Genomic DNA, 19,948 nt, shown 5'->3' with positions numbered 1-19,948 from the left:
ATACCGTTATGTCAATCTCCTGTGATTTATTTACATGAATCATGACTAATATAAAGATACAATTATTTGCTATTATTATTCTACATTGTTTTCACGTTTCATGAACTTCGAGAAGTATGTTTAATGTTCACGAGGCACCACGTTCATTTCAGGGTTTTTCACAATGACTTATGTAATTAGTTTTTGTAAAGTAGTACTTCCGCTGACCCATATTTCTAAACAACATGGCAGCTGACAGGTGCCCGTTTCGGTGGGAGGAAATCAAATATGTTTACAACAATGAGTGACACATGTACACATTTCGGAAGAATAGCTGAACATTGGCTATAACCATGCCTTCTTTTGTGTGGACACTGATTATCATTGGTATTCTGTTCTGGCTTCTGAGCAGGTAACTTGTCTTGATAGAGGCAGAAAAATTCGTCTGCAATGTTTTATCAAAATAAACTTTCAGCTTGGAAATCAGCTGACAATATGCAGTTAATTACTCATTCGTCATGTGAATGTATTTGTGAAATTACATGATGTGTAACTATAGATCAATAATAGTGTATTAAGTGGAGATTTTCCACTCGCTGCTTCACAATCATTTGCTGATACTAATTAAGAAGTTCATGTTTTAGAAAGTTTTAATTATATGAATTATTCTAGCAAAGAGTAATTAATCTCATATGCTTTGTCAGCCCAATTTGTAACATGTTTCACAAGAATTATCCTTTGATATACGTGTTTATATATGTGATCATATGTGTTGTAGGCAACCTTTATGTCAAACATGAGTGTCAGTTATTCAAAATGTAAAATGAAAAAGAAATAATATTAGATTTACTTTGGTTGTGTTTTACATCTGTCTCAGCATTATACAAACTATATGTTCTTATACAGTGTATCAATGAGTTTGTACCAGACAAATCATTGTTATTTCAAGCAATATTCTTTGTTGTTATACGATGGCATGCAATCAATCGATTTACTAAGTCAGACTACTCAGTGTATAATGTTGCTCCTATATGTCTTACGTTTTTGACAGTGGAACAGCTTCTCTACTGGTCCTATATGAATCCGTTATTCAGGATTTACGAGTAACTATGGTCAGAATGGTTATTTAAATCAAACGGATTACAGCAATATCAGCGTCTCGATGTGTCTGGATAAAGCTCTGAGTTAACAGTAAGGGTGTTCTTACTGTAATGCAGTATTTCATGTGACGTAGAAATGTGTGTCCAATATGCACAAATGTATAGAATTGACAACGAAACCCCTAAATACCACATCCATAGAGATCCGCAAATATATGGGAATTCTACCCACAGTGCACCAAAAGTAGTTGTCTGTGTCACATTTTCCATCCATCAGTCATGACCACTGTTCACATGATCAGGGGAGGTGGGGTAGCCTCGTGGTTAAAGTGTTTGCTTAGTATGTCATGCCGAATACATGGGTTCAATTCCCCACATGGGTATGATGTATGAAGCCCATTTCTAATGTCTGCAGCTTGATATTGCTGAAATATTGGTAAAAGTGGCACAAAACACACTCACTCTGTCCACATGATTACTGATTCATTCCAGGATCTGAAATGATTATCTGAATTTTCAATACACTACACCATTTCAGTACTGTGCATCACCCTCGGTAATTGCTTAGTTATTGTTTTTTCTGTACTCGTCTATGTAATTCCAATATGTATATTTATTACGGTTAACAATTTGCCTTGACAAAAGGTATAAGAAACCCCCTATGAACCAGCAAAATATAACATTGACTAGTCTAAAATATTCAATAATATGTATTGAGCAGACAAATAGTAAGATACAATGATTCACAATAGAGGTTTTTAGTTCAATGCAATTGAGTCAAATCTGAAGTAATGTGTCACATATATAATATCAACTCACCAAAGCCTTGTTTTTCTGTGAGAAACAGTTAAATATTTCACAGCAAGTAGTCTTGAATGTACGGCAAGTGTTGACGAAGAGTCAGACAGATGTAGGTAGGATGAATGATCACACAACTTCAGTATAACTGTGAGTGTAAGTCTGTGTGTGTATGTCAACACAACAACCAGCCTTTACATGAATGTTGAACCCTGTTTACTCGGACCCCACCCATCTGGAAACCCCACCTTAGGAACAGAACACCGTAGGAGGGGATATTGACTTCTTGTTATACTGATGATAAATAGGGCTTCTTCTTAATTGAGCAAAATAAGGATATTCCCCTAGTATTGCTGCCAGGGGCACCAACGTTAGAATCATGGATAAATTCCTACTGAAACAGCTTAGCGCCACATATGGTCCCACAATATGCAGCCATGTCGTAGATTTTAACATAGATTTGGTTCTCATTTCATTCTGTTTTTGTTATAACTGTTGGACTTTGCCAAGGTGATTCATGTTTTGCTAATAACCAACATAAAGAAGAACAACAGATGACATCTATGCACTAATAACACATCTGATTATGATGAAATGAGAATTTAGTTTGTTGATTGACTGGATGGCAAGGTCAATTAATATTCCCTTCTCTGTTTAATAGGGTTAATGTTATGGTTAGTTAATGGGTAATTGAATTAATGGTAAGTTTTACATAGTTGAATAGAAAAATATGTAAAAGTAACACCAAATTTAAGAACCCCAAGATAATCGTAGTTTTCCAGGAGCCCTTATTTCGAATGTTAGTGCTTCTTATTGCACATTGAACTGGCAGTTACTTCATCAATACTTGATTTATTTCTCTTTTTTTGTGCCACCTGCATGTTCTTGACCCATAAGGAACTGATACCCACCTTGCAAAATCAAGCTATTTGTAAAAATGACAGACATTTGCTTTGCCTCCATGGTATTATAAATCAACACCTGCAGTTGTTAGTGGCTGTATCCTCAAAAGAGGCTGAAGTGTTGTAAGATTGTTGTCCTCCTGAGAGGGTACTCAACTCCCTAAAATTCAAGGTCAGTTTAGCACTACCATACTTTTAATCGTAGTAAATTTGTTATTTCAATACTGGCTAAAGCTCAGCACAATCACCAGCAGCTGAAGAGATGGTGTAAGTCCAGCTAGTATCCTTGCAGGTAGTGAAAGTACTGTAAGTCCCCTTGGTTCCTAGTATGGTGATCTACTTTCAGTTGTTGGTGATCTATAGCCAGTTGTTTTTATTGTATTGTCCAAATAGTGCTATTAGTTTCAACTTTCAACTCTAGTTTTTTTGTATTTGTGGTATACCAGTTGTTTTACTGTCCTTTGTCGACAGGTTTTAATAATATTCACATCTTCCATTTCAATATCAAATATGTTCTCACCACAGTATGACTGAAATATTGCCTTTGGGATGTTGAATATTATCTCTCTCACTCATTTCTTTGGCCTCCTCTGCATATTTTGTGTTGTAAGTGTACCAGCTAGAGATATTTGACTTAGTGAGTGGATATGGCATAATGCCACTTTTAACAGTATTCCAACATCACGGCAAGGGACACAGAAATTGCTAGAGATATTTGCACCAAACACTGATAAGTACTATACTGTAATTCAAATGATCAGCTGATGGCTTAAGATAACATTGAGTCACTGTGTGCAAAAGTTACTGTCACAATGATAATTCCTTCTTCAAAAGGAAACAGTAAATTTCTCCCAGCAGGTTACTGATGTTTATTAATCATCGACAGGAAGTGATCACATGTTGATAGTGATTCACTATGACTGAATGTACTACTCCCTCTTTTTTCATTTAAAATAATTTGTTACCAAGTTACATTTGTAAAATGCCTTTTCACCGTTTTTGAGCAGCAGTGCATAGTATGAAAAGATAGTGATTGAACTTTGTGTTTCTAGGCTACAAATGTGTAAAAATTATGTAGGGATTACTTTTTAAAATAGGACTGTGCAATAAAAGTAGTTTACCGGTATTTAACGGTTCAGACATGAAATCAATATGTATTGTGATACCCTGGTTGAAAACGCGTTTTTACATGCCAGTTGAAGTAAACTTTGACTCAGTGTTATTCGTTTCACTCCACAACAGAGTCTAACAAACCCTAGTAGAAGGTCGCATCAGGTAACCTTTGAGTGACCTATGACCGTCCAATCAATAGCAAGATGGTTAAATAGATTTAAGCAATCAGACAATGGCTACCACATAGGGAACGGAGAGACTTACAAAGATCTGACACAGATCTCTTCACAAACAAAAATATGCATATACACAGTTATTTGACCTGCAGTATATCCGCTTTGGGGTTTCAGTTGACATGGTTACCACTAGCTAATATTTCTGCAAGATGACATCCTTGAATATTGCTAAAAACACTATTTTCAGTGACTGTTTACTCATCATTGTCATGGTTGTACGTACACCGTGTGCGTCACCCAGAAGCGAGCGTACGCTAGATAGCATTCGGAAACTCTTCTAGATAAAAAGTTCATAAGGTATGTGTGAATGTCCACTTTCATGATGTAAGCTATTTTTTGATTGGTCAATCTCAAAGGTTGCCTGATGCGACCTCCCATAAGGTTTTGTTAGACTCAGTAGTGGAGTGTAACGAGAAGTAGTGAAGCTAAGTTTACTTAGACTGTTGACATACATTAGGAAAACTTCGCAACACTTGGAAATCTTCAGATATTTCCGTTTTTCATGTCAGAAACCAAGTTAAGTTCGGTTTGAAGTTGTGTTCTTAATATTTTGTTCAAGTGTTTCACTATGTTTTGGATCTGAATGTTATAAATATTTATTCATGAATGACTAGTGATCTCTGATATGTCCTGACCAGGTCAAGTTGCTGTCTACAATCCCGGGGCTTTTTCGAGAGTGGAGATACTAGTAACCACTGTGTTGATGTTACATTGTCCTTTTCCTTGTTTCCTTCATTTTGACATGATTAAAAGATTTTGTTAAAGTGTAATCCAGCATAGTGATTTTGTCGTGTTTTTGCTTTTTAAATCAAGCATTAACTCAAGTATAAGTATTTTTTGTGCAAAACATATTATTGCAATATATTGCAATACATATCGCAATATATGCTTTTGAGTCGCAATATATCGCAGTATGTAAATTCTCTGCAATTCCCACCCTAAATTTGATATTCTTTAAATAAAAGAAATAATGAATGCTTATGAAATGAATGACATGGTTGTCAGGTCGTGACTGTTTCTTCTAGACTGCCATCATGTGTCTGGAATATTCCTGATTGTTGTGTTTAACAACAACAACCTTCCTTGTAATTAGCTTGTGTTTGTATGTTGTTTAATTCTGAACTTAGTAATGTACTATGGTAGTCTATGTATAATTGAACCTGGACCAGATAGTGAAGTGATTGATGTTATTAGCAACAGTCCATGTAATGTAGTAAGTTAACATCGTCAACAAAAGCACAAACTGGTCCAATCCAGTTGATCGCTCATTACAACCAGCAGAGTCCGGTAAGGAGCAGTTGGACCCACAATATCCTCTGGCTACCAGTTAAATCGTCAGTTATGATGAGCGATGGGGTGACACATTCTGTCCCATAAGAATTTAATTAATATGTTAACCCATAATATTTGTAAATAGATTAATAACTACTACACATTACCATTAATAGATCGTCCCTGTCACTTTATGATAGGGGTAGTGGGTAGCCCAGTGGTTAAAGTGTCCGCTCATCATGCTGAAGACCCGGATTCGATTCTCAACATGGGTACAATGTGTGAAGCTCATTGCTGGTGTCTCCCACTGTGATATCGCTATAATATTGCTGAAAGCAGCATGAAACCATACTGACTGACATTGTGATAATTATGAGAAAATTAACAACATTATAACATTACAATTTTGCAACATTAACTTACATTTATGACATTAGGACCTGTTTACACATACACTCAGATGAAAAAACTGCCACTCCGTGTTATTTGTGCAAGAGTTACAGCTTTCATTGACAATGAAATATTCCACAGATTTAGCTGCCTATCATACTGAATGAAAGAGATTACTGTGGTAACATTTCCTTCTGTCATCAGATTAGGAGATATCAGATAACATCAAATGAAAAGGTTTCACTTCTATTTCCTTGTCTAGGTTTTAATTCACACAATTGGACAAAGAGTTTTGGATGTTACACAAACAAACCAGAAAGTATATACTTTGTGATGTGTAGGAAATTTGATTATGAAAAATACTTGGCTTTAAAAATGTTTTAGGTGCGCATTTGTTGGAATATTTTTCAAATTTTGTGTCAGTTAAATGCTATAAACTTTCTTAACCATGTCGACTTATTCAAGTTCTTTAAAGTAACTGAACTGCTGAAATATTTTCTTTTGGACGAAAAATGTAAAATATCAATTTTTGTTAGATATCACAGTTGGAAATTATTTGGGACTGTTACAATTTCACAAGGCCTGTTAACTAACTTCTGAAATAAAAAAGAATTTCTGGAAAAGACTGTCTTCTGTTGAACATTTGGAGAGCAAGTTACTTAAATACCCTTGGCTTCATTTTTGTGTTCCTATGGCAATAGTTACAGTTTGTTATTTAGCATCTTTCATGTTAGTCATATTCCATGTTTTAGATGATCAGGTAATATTCTTGTGAACACTGAATACAATTGCTCTTCAGCCACCCATGTTTGTCGTAAGACTTACAGTAGTCGGTGGTCACCAGTGTGTGAAATAGTTTCCATGGTTTGTTAGTCAGTCAGGCTAGCTATACCTCAGTGTTACTAGCGCACAACATGTTTCACTAGCCCGAAATTTGAATGTAGAGACAATGAAAAAGATCACAAAAAGGTAACATACTGTCATTTATTAGGCCTTAAAAAAATCTTGCATGATTTAAAAGTGTTTTTTAACTTAACAAGTCAGAGAGTGTGGTATAAGTACAAAGTGACACCATGAAAGGTCACTCACCATTTGGGCCAATGACTGTGAGCAGTTACTCCCCGATAGGAGTTTTACTACCCATGTATTAGCGGGTCCCTGGCTATTTCGGACACTGGTGGCCAGATGTTCAAAATGTCAATTACTGGACTGCCTGGTTCACACTTGAATTTAATCCTGGTGTATAGCTAGAATATTGCCTGTGTCTAGTAAAATTACACATGGTACAGTAAGATACAGTTATACCAGTTCATATACAAGGACAAGTAACAACTGAATATGTTGCTAAAATTTAAGTTTGGGCTTTTAAAGTGAAGTGTTTTTTAAACGAGGTTGACACTGGTAAGACAGAGTATTTGGTCATGATGAAGTTGTACAGAAAAACATTTCTCCATTACAGGGTTATTGCCTGGGTGATTTCTCTCATTCTGAAGAAGTACTTTGACATCCAGGTCAAGTTTGGGAAGATTGGCCTGTTCAACTTTGGAAATGTGCAGATCGTCATTAAGAGAGGATTAAGTGTGGTGAGTGTATTTTCCCTATAGATAATTCTTATTATATTGGTGGAAATATTATGACAGTTTCCATCTTGTTTCACTGTTTAGATTTTACATCTGATCAAGGTACCCTGTATATCTAGCAGAATCAAGGTGCCCTGTATGTCTAGCAGTATCAAGGTACCTTGTATGTCTGGCAGTATCAAGGTACCCTGTATGTCTAGTAGTGTCATGGTACCCTGTATGTCTAGTAGTGTCATGGTAGCCTGTAGGTCTAGTAGTATCAAGGTACCCTGTATATCTAGCAGTATCAAGGTATTCTGTATATCTAGCAGTATTAAGGTACTGTGTATATCTAGCAGTATCAGGGTACCCTGTATATCTAGCAGTATCACTGCACTCTGTATATCTATCAGTATCAAGATACCCTACATATGCAGCTTCAAGGTACCCTGTATATCTAGCAGTATCAAGATACCCGATATATGCAGCTTCAAGGTACCCTGTATATCTAGCAGTATCAAGATACCCGATATGTGTAGCTTCAAGGTACCCTGTTTATCTAGCAGTATCAAAGTACCCTTTATATATAGCACTATCAAGGTACCCTACATATGCAGCAGTATCAAGGTACCCTGTATATCAAGCAGTATCAAGGTACCTTGTATATATAGCAGTATCAAGGTACCCTGTATATCCAGCATTATCAAGGTACCCTGTATATCCAGCAGTATCAAGGTACCCTGTATATCAAGCAGTATCAAGGTACCCTGTATATCCAGCAGTATCAAGGTACCCTGTATATCTAGCACTATCAAGGTACCCTGTATATCAAGCAGTATCAAGGTACCCTGTATATCTAGCAGTATCAAAGTACCCTACATATGCAGCAGTATCAAGGTACCCTGTATATCTAGCAGTATTGAGGTACTGTGTATTTCTGGCAGTATCAAGGTACCCTGTATATCCAGCAGTATCAAGGTACCCTGTATATCTAGCAGTATCAAAGTACCCTGTATATCTAGCAGTATTGAGGTACTGTGTATTTCTGGCAGTATCAAGGTACCCTGTATATCCAGCAGTATCAAGGTACCCTGTATATCCAGCAGTATCAAGGTACCCTGTATATCTAGCAGTATCAAAGTACCCTGTATATCTAGCAGTATTGAGGTACTGTGTATTTCTGGCAGTCACAAGGTACCCTGTATATCCAGCAGTATCAAGGTACCCTACATATGCAGCAGTATCAAGGTACCCTGTATATCTAGCAGTATCAAGGTACCCTGTATATCCAGCAGTATCAAGGTACCCTGTATATCCAGCATTATCAAGGTACCCTGTATATCCAGCAGTATCAAGGTACCCTGTATATCAAGCAGTATCAAGGTACCCTGTATATCCAGCAGTATCAAGGTACCCTGTATATCTAGCAGTATCAAGGTACCCTGTATATCCAGCAGTATTGAGGTACTGTGTATTTCTGGCAGTATCAAGGTACCCTGTATATCTAGCAGTATCAAGGTACGCTGTATATCCAGCAGTATCAAAGTACCCTGTATATCTAGCAGTATCAAAGTACCCTACATATGCAGCAGTATCAAGGTACCCTGTATATCTAGCAGTATTGAGGTACTGTGTATTTCTGGCAGTATCAAGGTACCCTGTATATCCAGCAGTATCAAGGTACCCTGTATATCTAGCAGTATCAAGATACCCGATATATGCAGCTTCAAGGTACCCTGTATATCTAGCAGTATCAAGATACCCGATATATGCAGCTTCAAGGTACCCTGTTTATCTAGCAGTATCAAAGTACCCTTTATATATAGCAGTATCAAGGTACCCTACATATGCAGCAGTATCAAGGTGCCCTGTATATCTAGCAGTATCAAGGTACCTTGTATATATAGCAGTATCAAGGTACCCTGTATATCCAGCATTATCAAGGTACCCTGTATATCCAGCAGTATCAAGGTACCCTGTATATCTAGCAGTATCAAGGTACCCTGTATATCCAGCAGTATTAAGGTACCCTGTATATCTAACAGTATCAAGGTACCCTGTATATCTAGCAGTATTGAGGTACTGTGTATTTCTGGCAGTATCAAGGTACCCTGTATATCCAGCAGTATCAAGGTACCCTGTATATCCAGCAGTATCAAGGTACCCTGTATATCTAGCAGTATCAAGGTACCCTGTATATCTAGCAGTATTGAGGTACTGTGTATTTCTGGCAGTGACAAGGTACCCTGTATATCTAACAGTATCTAGGCATCTATGAATACTGTAAATATGACTCTGTCTACTACTACACAACTGTTTGTATAAAAGCTATTTATGTAGTATGTTTCTTCATTTACAGGAACTTGATCGAATATGGCTATCTAGCTGCTTTTTAAATCCTGAAGTGAAGTAAGTGATGGAATGTTGAACAGATTGTGTCTATATCAAGAAAGATAAAGCTTGCTTGCTGCTTTGATAATTTTAAATGGCAATTAATGGACTTGGTGTTGTAAGAGAATGCTTTAACCATCAGTCTGTGCTCACTGTTATGCTGGTGTAGATCTACTTTGGGAATAGTGGTTAAAGCATTTGCTCATCAAGCTGAAGAATCGGATTCGATTCCCCACTTGGGTACAAGGAGCAAAGCCCATTTCTGGTGTCCACAGCCATGATATTGCTGGAATATTGCTAAACGAGGCGTAAAAATAAACACAGTCACTCACTCATTCAAAATGTCACACTTGTTTATTATTAGTAGTATTAACTTATTGAAGTCAGAAGACTTACGAATGCCATGTTGACTGGTAATGATGTGTTAAGTACAAAGACAACAGGAAGGAAGTCCTTACACTGTACTCCATTCCGGTTGTGTTTGAAATGGTTCACAGTGTATCCTGTTAATATAGATGCCCCTCAATAATAAAACTGCCGTTAGATTTGAGATCTGTTTAAGTCAAGTTGAATGAGATTTATGGTGAAAACAGTTAAATCTGAATATTTTCTTTGAATTTTCCTGTGTTCTTTTTAGAACAAGCAAACAGTCTTGAAACAAATGTTTGTGGTGTTTATGTCACAAGGGTAGGTGCAAGAGACAAATTTAACTGAATGATCTGTTGAATTCTGTTTAATTCCTGACCATGGTTATTAGGAAGCCGGTTGTGGTGTGTATCCAAGATGTCCGAGTTCAAGCTGATGTTGGGAGAGACAATGGAGATAACAAGGGCAGACAGACGCCAGGCAGGCAGACACAAAGACAGGCAGATCCACAGACACAGAGGCACAGGGACATGACACAAGTTCTTGCGCTTGCACAGGTATGTTGTGGCTGCAGCATTAGAAGCTTGGACATAGGTGCTAGTTCTGGCACAGGTAAGTTGTGGATGCAGTATTGGAAGCTTGGACACAGGTAAGTTGTGGCCGCAGTATTGGAAGCTTGGACACTCATGACACAGGTGCTTGCCCTTGCACAGGTAATTTGTGGCTGTCATATTAGACAGGTGCTTCTCACACAGGTTGTGGGTGCAATATCAGGTGCTTTGGTCATGTGGACAGGGCGTTGACATTGAATCAGATTGTCAGTTGTTTGTATCCCAGTACGATGCTTGGAAATTTTATGTGAATATGTAAGTAAGTAAAATAGTAAGTAAGTACCATGTATCTGACAACATCAGAACATCACTGCTTGAACTTGAGCAATGTTTCAGTTTCTAGGTGTCCGTGTACAGAACCTGACGGTGTTGCTGCTCAAGACGATGGTCCCAGACTACCTGATACACATCACAGGCCAGGAGATTGCAGCAGACCTCTGCGTGGAAAACGACTGGTACTCTTAGATTTTGATCCACTCACTTTATGTAACTTGTACACATTTGGCAGTTTTTCTGTAATGGGTACACCCCATAGGCTTATTTCTGGTGTCCCAAGTAGTGATATTGCTGGAGTAGTGCTAAAAGCAGCGTAGGGTCAAACTCTAGTGGTTTCATCAAACTGCATCATGCAAATTGTTCATAACGAAAAACAACTTCTTGAAAATTCCTTAATCTGAACACTTTTCAGTGGATGTATTAGTTGTTTGTTTCATCAAGGATGTGTTTTACGATATTAAACTGATATCAACTCATTAAAGTACCAGTTCTTGTTTTTTATGATCATGGTTTTTCTGTTATGGAAGAATTTTTCTGCCTTGATGATAAAATATTGTAAAAGATGGAATAACTTGTTTCCAGCTGTCTTGTTTCCTTGAATTTGAATGGGATCACATGTAAAGCTCATCGAAGTGTGGAAGAGGTAAGTTCAAAACTTTAGATCACTAATTGGTTTCCATGGTAATAACAAAAATCTAAATTATGTACATCCAAAAGATTGAGTTTTTGTTTGATGTTTGAAGGGTTGTCAAACTCGTGTTGTTGAGAAACAACCAATGGCAGTCAACAAAATTGGCATGTGATGCACCGATAGAGATATGGCGTTCAAATGGCATGAAAGTCTGACAACATGTGTTTGACATGTGAAAATTCAAGTTTGACAACTTCTAAGATATTAACAACATGTGTTATCAAATTTTAGTTAGCCATGTGAAGGCCGCTTTAGTTTCCTCAAACATGATATTGAGGTGTGTTTTAGGAACCTTCTTCAGCCCCGTCGTGCCTCTGGGAGGTGTCTGTTTCACTCTTTACGGAGATCAAAGCTAATAAGGAAGACCCTCGTAAATTGAAGGTGAGCTAGGAGATATGTTTGTTTTTCTCTGACAAAATATAAAGCCTTTGTAAGTAAAAAATATGGTTTTCACTTTTGAAAAACATCCCATCCACAGGTTAAATATATGACTTTTGTGATGAGTCATTGATTGTCATCCCCGTAGCAACAGCTTATGCCAACCATTAATTCTTTTGTTCATATAAATATGAATAAATCCAAGAAATCCAATTCTTCATTGTTGACATCTTGACTTGATCCAATGGGGTTGAAACTTTATTAACATCTCAGGTTGACCGTTACACTTTGAATGAAGACTAAAGTACACATACATTCACTTCTGCTAGAGTCAAAGGGAGTTATTATCTCTTTCTTCTATTTTGAATACCTCTAAAAATATTAGATAACACTGCTGTGCACATAAAATATGTACAAAACTCCTGTCGTTACTGCGGTTTACTTTCTAACATTTGTCTTCTCAGACAAATTAAAAGATTATGAATTTCTGGTTTTCATTCTATCAGTTGTTTTGGTCTGTTTAACATTCAAGCCCTAGCTGCTGAGGAGTCCTACATGTATGATCATGTTTGTAACATGTTTCAGATTCTGCGTGTACTGGTATCCAAACCGCAGATGATGATAACAGAAGGTGAGTTAGCTCCCACGTCGTCTCCAGCTGACAAACTTGTACAGCTTTCAAGATAACATAGATACTTTTTTCTGATCAGCTTTTTCAAAATGGCTTATTTCTGAAGCTTCCTTTAATGATTGATATAACTATTGTCAAGTGTGTGACCCAAGAAGAAAGTTTTGCTCAGTTAGTAAACTGATCATGTTAAAGATGTTGAACACTCTTCAAAGATGTATTACCTAAGCAGTTTTAGGCATACCAGGTCTTGATATTGCCCTGTGTTTGTTAATAAGTGCTTGGAACTTTAGAGGTGGTCAGTTGAAAATGGACCGATCTAACACTCAGCATGGTCATTTACATATATTCTGTGGATAAAAAAACTTTGTTTGATTCTTAGATTCCTCTATGATAGTGGGCCAAAACTTTCCTCATACTTTGCCCTGTGTGATATATGTATTTCGTCCCCAGGATTTCTGACCAGCCTGCAGAGCATAGAGTCCAACATGGCCGCTCCAGCAGATGCACAGATAGGTCAGTGAAGCAGGACACATACAGACCTTTTGGTGGTTGATTATCACCTTAAAAATGTGGTTGTTACTTGATGTGATGACTATTTCACTGACAGTATTTCATCTGCAGAATGACACAACTCTTGGGAATAATCTAAATCAGTCTTTCAGTAAATGCCACTTTACAGAGAACACCTCCTATCAGTGAGATGTTTCTGTTAATAAATGTTCAATTTTTTTACAGTGACCTCCCATATTTAAGGGGTATTTTAGAGTGGGGTTCCTCAGTTGTGAGATACACCATTGTAAAGGCATTGTATTTTCAGCACCAGCTGAAACAGAAAACGTGGAGGAACAGCCAAAGCCAATTGACTTCCAGAAATATTCGAGTGTGGTAAGTCAAGGGATATGTCAGGAAAAACTTGATACTCTGCTCCACTACATCCTGATAAACAGGAGAAGGAGATTATATATGAAGGGTATTTGTGTTCTGTATTATCCCCTTATCTGTAATGTTGTGTATTACTTGCTTGATAACAGCATCTACACAGTAGTGTCGCATTCATTACAATAAAGGGTAGCGGTGTGGTAGCCTAGTGGTTAAAGCGTTCGCTTGTCACACTGAAAACCCGGGTTTGATTCCCCACATCGGTACAATGTGTGAAGCCCATTTTCTCATGTCCTCCGCCGTGATATCGCTGGAATAATGCTAAAAAAGTACCGTAAAACCAAACTCACTCACTCACTCACTCACTCACTCATTACAATAAAGAAGTTGTCTATCATATATAACAAAATCTTATGGACATCAAAGTCCTCTTTATTGTTTACACTATGTTTCTGGCCTATCCCAGAAATGTTGTGTAAACAACAAAGAAGAAGTTGACATCCATAACATTTTGTTGAGTGAGTGAGTGAGTGAGTTTAGTTTTACGTCGCACTTAGCAATATTCCAGCTATATGGCGACGGTCTGTAAATAATTGAGTCTGGACCAGACAATCCAGTGATCAACAACATGAGCATCGATCTGGGCAATGGGGAACCGATGACATGTGTCAACCAAGTCAGCTAGTCTGACCACCCGATCCCGTTAGTTGCCTCTTACGACAAGCATAGTCACCTTTTATGGCAAGCATGGGTTGCTGAAGGCCTATTCTACCCCGGGACCTTCACGGGTCCATAACATTTTGTTGTATATTAGAATACAGACTTCTAAATGCCTCTCAAGAACCTTAAGTTATCAAGTCGATCCACTGAAATGGCTCCTGTGCATCATACCAGCTTCTGAATGTCCCTCAAAGAGTCACACCCTGATACACTTGTAGTTTAAAGACTAAATAACATTGTATTTGGAACATATGATGTACCATTATCAGTGGCAACTAACTGATATATTTTTCAAGTTTGTGGTTTGTTTTCAGTCCAGTTTGGCTAATGAAATGTTCAATGATGTTTCAGCAAGAAGTTGGTATAGACTTCACAGAACTTGATGTGAAGATTGTCAGGGAAAAGAAGCAAAGGTAAACTTTACATATCTTTTCTTACAAAGTTCTATACATATAATTCTTTCACTTTTAGAAACAAACAAATGTCTTGAAACGAAAACTCATGTGAATTTTCTTTGAATATTTATCAGTAAACTAGTATAGTTGTTTCATGTAAAGGTTCTTCACAAATGATTCTCTCACTTTTTTAAAGTTCACGGCTGCTAAAAGGCATCACTGGATTTGTTTTGACATTTATTTTCCAAAAACTATTCATATATCAAGAAATATATGTACTTGAAATATAACAGTGAAGTATTCAGTTGAAAATGGCTGACATATCTTGCAAAATCGTATAAGCACAAATTCCATTTTTGTGTTTCCAATACCTTACAGGAGCTTGTCTGTGTCATTGAAGCTGTTTCATGTGGGTTTCCATAACCAGAGCCGTGAGCGCGCCACTGACATGACTCTCAGTGTTCTACTGGAAGGTAAGACATGACACTTGTTGACCAGTATCTTTAAGGCACATCAAGTAAACCACAACACTGCCTCTCTACCTTGTGTATGTGAACAATATATACAGACTGTAGTACAGTGGAAGCTGTCAAACTGACAGCTATCTCATCCAGCAAGTTGTCAACAGCTGCATGTCAACACCTGCATAATATCTCAGTTTTTAGTTGTGAGATGCACCATTGTGTGTATTTTTAGCACCAGCAAATCAATGGAACTGAGATAACTCTAAATCTGTTTTTCTTGCCAGCAAAATCTAGTGATTACTACAAAAAGATTTATACTTATGCTTCAAACAGTTCAAAATTAACATAGAGGTGTTCGGTAAGATAAATACGTTGTTCACTGGTCCCTCATGGGCTGTGGGTTGATGTACCCTTGACGCTTGTTTATCTTCCCCTTGCCCTTCAGGCTTAAGGAACATAAACAAACGTCTTTACTTATCATGTTAATATTATTAAGTGATTAAAAGTGAATATAATCTTAGTTCCAGTCATAGGAAACTGTGTCAGTTCTACAATCTGGAATGGTGTCTAAACCAAATTATTTCTTCAGTCCTGACGAGTACCGGTTTAGACAGCTTCCACTGTATACTCTAACTCTATAATCACAACAGCTTAGACAAGGCAGACATGGTCTTGAAAAGGCTTGAATTATGCCTTTGTCTTTCAAAGCTTATTGAATGTGAATCATAACTGAATTCTGAAACAGTTGCTTGGACATGAATGTGCAGGGGGAGCCATGCTGAATATGATATAGGATTTATGAATCTCCTATGATTTATCCAGAGATTTTGAACTGAGTTTGGCATAACTTGAACTCAGTGAAGTGAGGCTTACCATGCCACATGACATGTGATATCCTCATTAGAACAGTATGCTCTCAGTCTCCTGGCAAGTCTGATTTAGTTGTTCCGGATGTTTGGGTAATTAAAGGTAGCTTGCTAATGCTAAAATTACAGTGTTTCTTCTTTAAATTTTCAGACTTTTATACCAGTTCCCCCCAGCACCAGTTTGCTGGTTTGAAGAAGATTGACGTCAAAACTCAGGTCTGCATAATTCCTCTTATTCTATTCTATCTTTCTAGGACAAAATCTCACTTCTATCTCTATGAAGAAAACACTATCCACTCATTGATCAGTCAAGCCTTCATCTGTACTTGCCACTAACGTAGTTCCCACATTCAGATGACCTAAAGTTTCTGTCAGTGGTAATTGACCCCACTCAACAGTGAAGCCCATTTCTGGTGTCCCCCATTGTGACGTTGCTGGAATATTGGAAAAGGTGGCTGAAAATAAAACTCATTCACTCATCCAAGACAGGCACACATTCCCTGGCATGCATTCTTTCAATCCACATTTGAAACCTCTGAAATAGGTACACATTAAGCACATCCCTAAGCAGCAACTGTCACTGTAATGGTATTCATGGCTATTTGACAGTGTCAGCAGGACTCCTTCAGTTCTGTATGTTGATCTCTGTTTAGCTCCTGGGGGACCTGGTGAACATGAACATCTCCGTCCTGAACGGCTTCTTCCACTACCATCACGAGGAGGTCCAGTACTGGGTCCTGGTACTGTCCAAGATGTCACAGGGGGAGGTAACTCCACCTCCACCACCAAGGCCTGCACGTCCGTCACCAACAAAGTGAGATAGTTTTCTGTGATGCTTTAAAACAATTCAAATATCTGAAAAATAAATGAAGAAACACTTAACACATTCTCCTCAAGAAGTAAAACTTAATTAATGAAATAGTGGATATCTTCTTGTGTTTTGAAGAACTTGCCAGTAGAAGGTGGATCTTATTTCACAAGGACTCATAACATTTCTTAGAATCACACTCAAGCAAGAAAAGAAGTTGTTATCCATGAAGTTTCTAAAGTGCCACTCAAGTTACCGCTTTGTGAATAGATAGTGGAATCTGTTTACCTTCAAATGCTCAGCTGTGGGTGACAGGGCACCCAAACTTATACAAAAATAAATATATGCTGTCCAAGTGTTTAAGGTGCGAAGATGTTATTGTGAGCATGCAGTTGCACTTTGAAGTTTTCCTAATGTTGCAGGAGCCTTGTGGTTAAAGCGTTTGCTCGTTGCGCTGAAGACCTGGGTTCGATTTTCCACACGGGTACAATGTGTAAAGCCCATTTTTGGTATCCCCTGCCGTGATATTGCTTGAATATTGCTAAAAGCGGTGTGAAACAGTAATCACTCACTCCTAATGGTGCTATTTCTTCACAGGATCCCCAGTAAGTGTAAGTAAGTAAGACTGGTGTTGGCTATTGCAGGTTGTTCCTGACGTCATGGTTTCTGGGGAAGAAATGTAATGCCGTGGTTGTGATGACAGACCTCTCCTCCATGTTCTCCACAGCCTCCTGCCCTGGCTTCAGGCTTGGCGTCACTAGGTCCAAACTCACCTGGTTCTTTAAACCTGGTCTCAAAGGTGAGACAAACTTGTACCTTTTGACTCAGTGGTAAGTCCACGTCATTTTTCTTGTCTCTAGTGGGACAGAATCATGTCTGTTGGCTCAACAGTGATACAGTTTCACCTCTCATTGATATGTGTTCATATTTCTGTAGGCTTTTGCATAGTAGTGAGTTAATCTAGTTTCACACCGCACTCAGCAATATCTCAGCTATATGTCAGCGGTCTGTAGATAATCGAGCCTGTATCAGACAATCCAGTGGTCAACAGCATGAGCATCAATATGTGCAATTGGGAACCGATGACATGCATCAACCAAGTCAGCGAGCCTGACCACCTGATCCTGTTAGTCATCTATTACAACAAGCATAGTCACCTTTTAAGGCAAGCATGGGTTGCTGAAGGCCTATTCTACCCCGGGCCTTCACAGGGTTTTGCATAGTAACTGTTTCTTATAAAGTGAGTAAGTTCAGTTTTATGCCACATTCAGCAATATTCCAGCTATATGGTGGCGGTCTGTAAATAAGCAAGTGTCGACCAGACAATCCAGTGATTAACAGTATCGATCTACACAACTGGGATATGATATGTGTCAACCAAGTCGGCGAACCTGACCACCCAATCCTGTTAGTTACCTCTGTGTTACTGAAGATCAGTTCTAACCCAGACCTTCGCGAGTGTTTCTTGTAAAGAAGATAGTCAATTTGTCTTTGTTATTTGTCTGACACCGCCCTTTCACTGCCCAATTCTTAAAGGCCTTTACATTCACTTGGCTGTGACCATGGTTACAGGACATGGAGAGCAGACAGAAGATGTATCCTGGACTCAATCACATGACATGACCTGTGAGTTGGAAACGGAAAATATCTACTGTTGCCATGCCGACAAGAAGGTTGCGGTTGACAACCTGTCTAGGAAGAAACATTACTGGGACCAGGTGTTCTACCTGGGTATCCTCATACTCAAGGTTAGAGTTGAGAATGTAATATCTATATTACTTGCTATTGTGCCACAGTCAAAGATCAGGCAATAGTGAAACTGTCATGGCTGACAGATTGCCCTTAGTCAGTAGAGAGTCCGGTGCGTTTAAACCTTTTTGAGAACTATATTTAAAGGTGCCATAGTACAGATAGAATAGTGGATTTATGGATCCTGAGACAACACAGTTTTACAGACATTCAGAAGCTGTTTACATTAAAGCAGAATAAGTTGATAATTTATCTGTCATAGACAAAGTAATTGATAAAATTAGCTGCATCAGTTTCTAACAAGTTTTTGTCTAAGTTTGAGTCAGCGGAAACTGTTGACTTCAGTGACTGAGGCGTGCTCTGTTTGGTACACAGATGAAGAAACTAGGCCGGGAGTTAAAGATAGAGGGCATGAAGGACAATGTCCAGCTGGAGTGGTCCACCAACACACTGACCTCTCTGCAGAGCCTCATAACAAGCTTCAACAAGATCAAACCTGTCCCCACCCCCCAGGCTGTGTCTCCCCCACCCACTCCTCCCCTTGCCTCCACCCACATGAAGACATCCTTGCTGAATCAGTTCCTCGTCTCTGTCAAGTTTGACGTTTCAGACCTCAATATATTCCTGTGCAATAATTTCAAAGGTCAGTGCAGACTTGTAATCTTTTGGTGATTATCAACCAGATCAATTCTTCTGCTGGTTGCCAGCCATAATGTGAATTCATTTTTAACTTGTACAACAGCTAGTTGCATTTTCCATTATTTATCCAGTTTGCCCTCTTTTGTATGTTTGTATTGACTGGTGTTGGAATATGGCACTTTATCTATGCTGTGAATAAAAAGTTAAGTGCCAGCGAGTATATTTTGCGAAAATATAGGTTGGCACATAGGAAATCTGTCAGAAAGAAAGAACTATCATTAAAATCTGATTTAGTACTTTTAGTTTAAAAACAAAGTCATATTGGAAATTATATTTTACTTTCAACAGGATGAATGCGCTTTTGGAAAACATGCATTTTGTCCTCCTCAAAAATATCACCTTCTTTTGAAAAGTGAAAATCAGAAATGACTGTTACATGGTCACATGAGTGTCACTTTTAACAAGTGAAGCCTAAATTTAATAGTCTTGTATAAGCACAACAGGAATAGTTATTTTGCTTTAAAAGCATTGTCATCATATCTGTAACAATATTTCCTTTACTTGTAAATACAAATGATTATGATATCCCTAAAACAGTTACCAGATGAACCTTCTCTAACTGTGGATTGGTCTGCCCAGTTAGCTCAGCTTAACTTTCCCACAGCTTCACATCTTAGTTTTGAAATAGGCTGGCACTTTATGTTTTTATTCTCGGTATATATAAAAGGGGGTGAC

General features: G+C 38.1%; 1 protein-coding gene across 1 annotated transcript in view; it reads left to right on the top strand.

The window, feature by feature from the left end:
• The first annotated feature begins 229 nt into the window (after window positions 1-229).
• Window positions 230-19,948, top strand: part of LOC137298557 (protein hobbit-like) — a 59,211-nt gene continuing 39,492 nt past the window's right edge. Inside the window, exons 1-17 of the mRNA XM_067830860.1 lie at window positions 230-391; window positions 7,250-7,373; window positions 9,709-9,758; window positions 10,498-10,663; window positions 11,054-11,172; window positions 11,576-11,636; window positions 11,973-12,065; window positions 12,648-12,693; window positions 13,144-13,206; window positions 13,511-13,578; window positions 14,644-14,705; window positions 15,066-15,160; window positions 16,169-16,233; window positions 16,671-16,831; window positions 17,470-17,624; window positions 18,398-18,573; window positions 18,950-19,217. Of these exons, the coding sequence (XP_067686961.1) occupies window positions 333-391; window positions 7,250-7,373; window positions 9,709-9,758; window positions 10,498-10,663; window positions 11,054-11,172; window positions 11,576-11,636; window positions 11,973-12,065; window positions 12,648-12,693; window positions 13,144-13,206; window positions 13,511-13,578; window positions 14,644-14,705; window positions 15,066-15,160; window positions 16,169-16,233; window positions 16,671-16,831; window positions 17,470-17,624; window positions 18,398-18,573; window positions 18,950-19,217 (1,831 nt within the window). The 5' untranslated portion in view covers window positions 230-332. The remainder of the gene's footprint in view (window positions 392-7,249; window positions 7,374-9,708; window positions 9,759-10,497; window positions 10,664-11,053; window positions 11,173-11,575; window positions 11,637-11,972; window positions 12,066-12,647; window positions 12,694-13,143; window positions 13,207-13,510; window positions 13,579-14,643; window positions 14,706-15,065; window positions 15,161-16,168; window positions 16,234-16,670; window positions 16,832-17,469; window positions 17,625-18,397; window positions 18,574-18,949; window positions 19,218-19,948) is intronic.

The sequence above is a fragment of the Haliotis asinina genome, chromosome 1, assembly GCF_037392515.1.
Source record: "Haliotis asinina isolate JCU_RB_2024 chromosome 1, JCU_Hal_asi_v2, whole genome shotgun sequence".
NCBI lineage: Eukaryota > Metazoa > Mollusca > Gastropoda > Lepetellida > Haliotidae > Haliotis > Haliotis asinina.
Note: the sequence above shows the minus strand (reverse complement) of the source record. Positions and strands in the feature narration are given on the sequence as shown.